This window comes from Atta cephalotes, assembly GCF_000143395.1.
Source record: "Atta cephalotes unplaced genomic scaffold scaffold00036, whole genome shotgun sequence".
NCBI lineage: Eukaryota > Metazoa > Arthropoda > Insecta > Hymenoptera > Formicidae > Atta > Atta cephalotes.
Genome location: NW_012130100.1, coordinates 1,558,413 through 1,561,400, shown reverse-complemented (window position 1 = coordinate 1,561,400; position 2,988 = coordinate 1,558,413). Strand labels below are relative to the sequence as shown.

The following is a 2,988-nucleotide window of genomic DNA, read 5'->3' as shown; positions in this document are numbered from 1 at the left end:
TATATATGTGTGTGTGTCGTGTGTGTGTGTGTGTGTGTGTGTGTGTGTGTGTGTGTGTGTGTGTGTGTGTGTGTGTGTGTGTGTGTGTGTGTGTGTGTGTGTGTGTGTGTGTGTGTGTGTTTATATTTTTATAGTGTTTTGTATCACAAAATGGAAAAAATATAGTAACAGAAAATTGTCTGCCTTTGATAAGAGAAAGTTATAAGTGTCTTCTAACAAGCGAGTACAACATAGTGGTCTTGTATATTGGCAAACAACAAGACTATAATGATGATTGTGTCATACCATGTCACATTGTGTCTCTTGTAGAAGGCATCCTATAAAGCCAAAATTGGTTAAAAAGTTACTATCGTATATTTTCTTGTTGGAAAGTACTCTACAGCCAGAATGGGATAGGTTAACATCCTTATGTCATTCGTGAAAATACACTTTTATTTATTATACAAATGATATGATTAAATGTTATAACAATAAATTATGCTTTGCCTAATTATGATTCAATGTCAGAGGCGTTCATCGTGGGCTGACTATTTTTAATTTATTGCCAGAGGCGTTTCGATTATCAAATCTGATGAAATACGATTGCGGAACCAATTTGTAGAATTTTGCGTCTGCAACTGAAGAAATGTGAATAGATGCATTGTCATGTTAGAATCAAAAATTGATGATTTGAAACGACCGAAACAAAACAACTAATGAACACATCTGTCTGAAATTTTAACAGTAATTCTGAGAAGGAATTTCAACTTTTCTAACAACAAACTTTTCTAAAATTATAGTAGTTTAATATTTGTGGAATCATTTCTGTATTAGACCGAGAACTTTTCGAACTTATATCCTCGTAAGTCAACATATCATTTTAATAAGTCAACATATCATTTTTCCTTTCGTACAATGTCATTTTAGGTCAGGACGTACTAACAATGCATAGATATATTACACATATAATGTATATAGCAATTCCATTTTTTGCTATATCTATCAAAAAGAGAGATAGAAGTTATCTATGCTCAAATATAAAGATAATATACTGATCTGAAGACACGATAGTGTCTTGGCGCTAAGACAAGCCCAATATCATAGTATATTTATACGTATAATATGTAAATTGTACGTGTATTATAATATGTAAACACACATTATTAAAAATTATTCATGTTGGAATATTCATGCAAATATTCTCTATGTCCATTTTTATGCAATATTAGAATTTTATATTATAATGTATAATGTATATAATGATATGTATAAAATTTAATTCTAACGTTGTATATATAAAAAGACATGAATAGAAATTACAATTACATTTTGTGTGTATTATAATGTATGTGTACACACACAATGACACAAAATATTATTCTATTATTGCATATAGATATATTAGTGAATTAATGATATATGCAATATTAAAATTATATTTTGGGTACATTATTGTGTATATGTACATTATAATACATATAAAATATAATTATAATTTGTATTCACTAATAATGTTTTTTTATATGTTACAGCAATGTTAGAATTATAAATATTATGTTTGTGCGATATGAATACATATACATTATAAATGTATGTACATAAAATTCTAATATTGCGTATAAATAGATAATATCTGCATGATTATCTTAAAATGAGTAACTTTTATCTATTTAATATAATGCGCGCGCGCGCGCGCGCGCGCGTGTGTGTGTGTGTGTGTGTGTGTGTGTATGGTATGTGGTGTGTGTGTGTTCACAGTGTAATATAATATACATACAATTTTCTATATTAAATATATAAATCGACATGTTAATAATGTATGTACTATAAATATCTATCTCTTTATTAGACAGAGCAAAGAGAGTTACATCATGTATGTGCAATGTCATATTCATTTATTGATAATGTATTAATCTAAAATGGCATTGGACGTAAGAAAAAAGTGCTATTACGGCTTCATATTGATATAACTATTAAAAATCTGTACTTTATGTATATTACAAATATTTAATACTGATGATATATATTGGAACGCGGCCTTGCATGTATACATAATACAACTCTATTTCTAAGATCCAATTCCACAAATATAAGATTAACTTCAATCCCCCGGTTTATTTTTTCCTCAATTCTAAGATTGAAAAATTTTCCAAAATAAAATAAATCTTACATTTGTGGGTTTGAGCCTAACGTTTTGATCCCTGAGCAGATGGTTATGTAGGAAACGGAAAATAATCGAAAAAAAAATATCGATAATTAATCGATCGAATTTTCTGCATGATCATATTAACATTATCAAAAGACATAAGCATCTTATACATTGGAAATGAAAAAACCTATAATATCGACTTTAATTAAGTTCTGCGTCACTCCAGCATCCCCTTAAACTCTACAACTTATCTGAAATATTTTTTTGAAATATAATTCTTTTGAGATATTCAATTATATCCAATCTTCTAAGACACAAATATCCGTTGCATAAAATTAAATGAAACTATTATACTATAAATTAAACTATTAAATTATACTATTAAATTATACTATTAAAAATTTTAATTTAATTACAGGTAGTTCCGCTGGTTATGTGTCAATTAATCTTCCATTGTTATCAATGCAATTTGCCGTTCTCAGTATATTTCATCAATAATTTATAACAGGTAAGTTTAAATAATTTGTTTAAATATGAATTGAGAAAGATTGCATTTTTTTTATAGCCACATTATATTTTATATTAAAACCATTGTACAATACATGAGCAATTTTGTGCTCTAACAAGTGAAAGAATAAAGTTGCCTACCATATACAGGGTGTCTCAAAATAATCGCCAAATATTTTATGGGCAGATAGAGCGGACTAAACTGATTCGAAAAGTTCTGTATCATTTTATTAGTTTCCATAATAGTTAAGAGATATTAATCTGGAAAGATAGCAGAATACAGTGTCCGGCCTACTATTGCAAAGTGTATTCACCTACCAATCGCTTGGCGCACGGACCGTGAGGAGCGGGGA

The 2,988-nt window shown here is 28.8% G+C and overlaps 1 protein-coding gene across 1 annotated transcript in view; it reads left to right on the top strand.

Moving 5' to 3' along the window:
- The window catches only part of LOC105621708, a gene marked incomplete at its 5' end in the record, with an annotated part of 85,146 nt that extends 82,520 nt beyond the window's left edge, over nucleotides 1-2,626 (top strand). Inside the window, one exon of the mRNA XM_012203169.1 lies at nucleotides 2,551-2,626. Within this exon, the coding sequence (XP_012058559.1) occupies nucleotides 2,551-2,626 (76 nt within the window). The remainder of the gene's footprint in view (nucleotides 1-2,550) is intronic.
- Nucleotides 2,627-2,988: the final 362 nt, after the last annotated feature.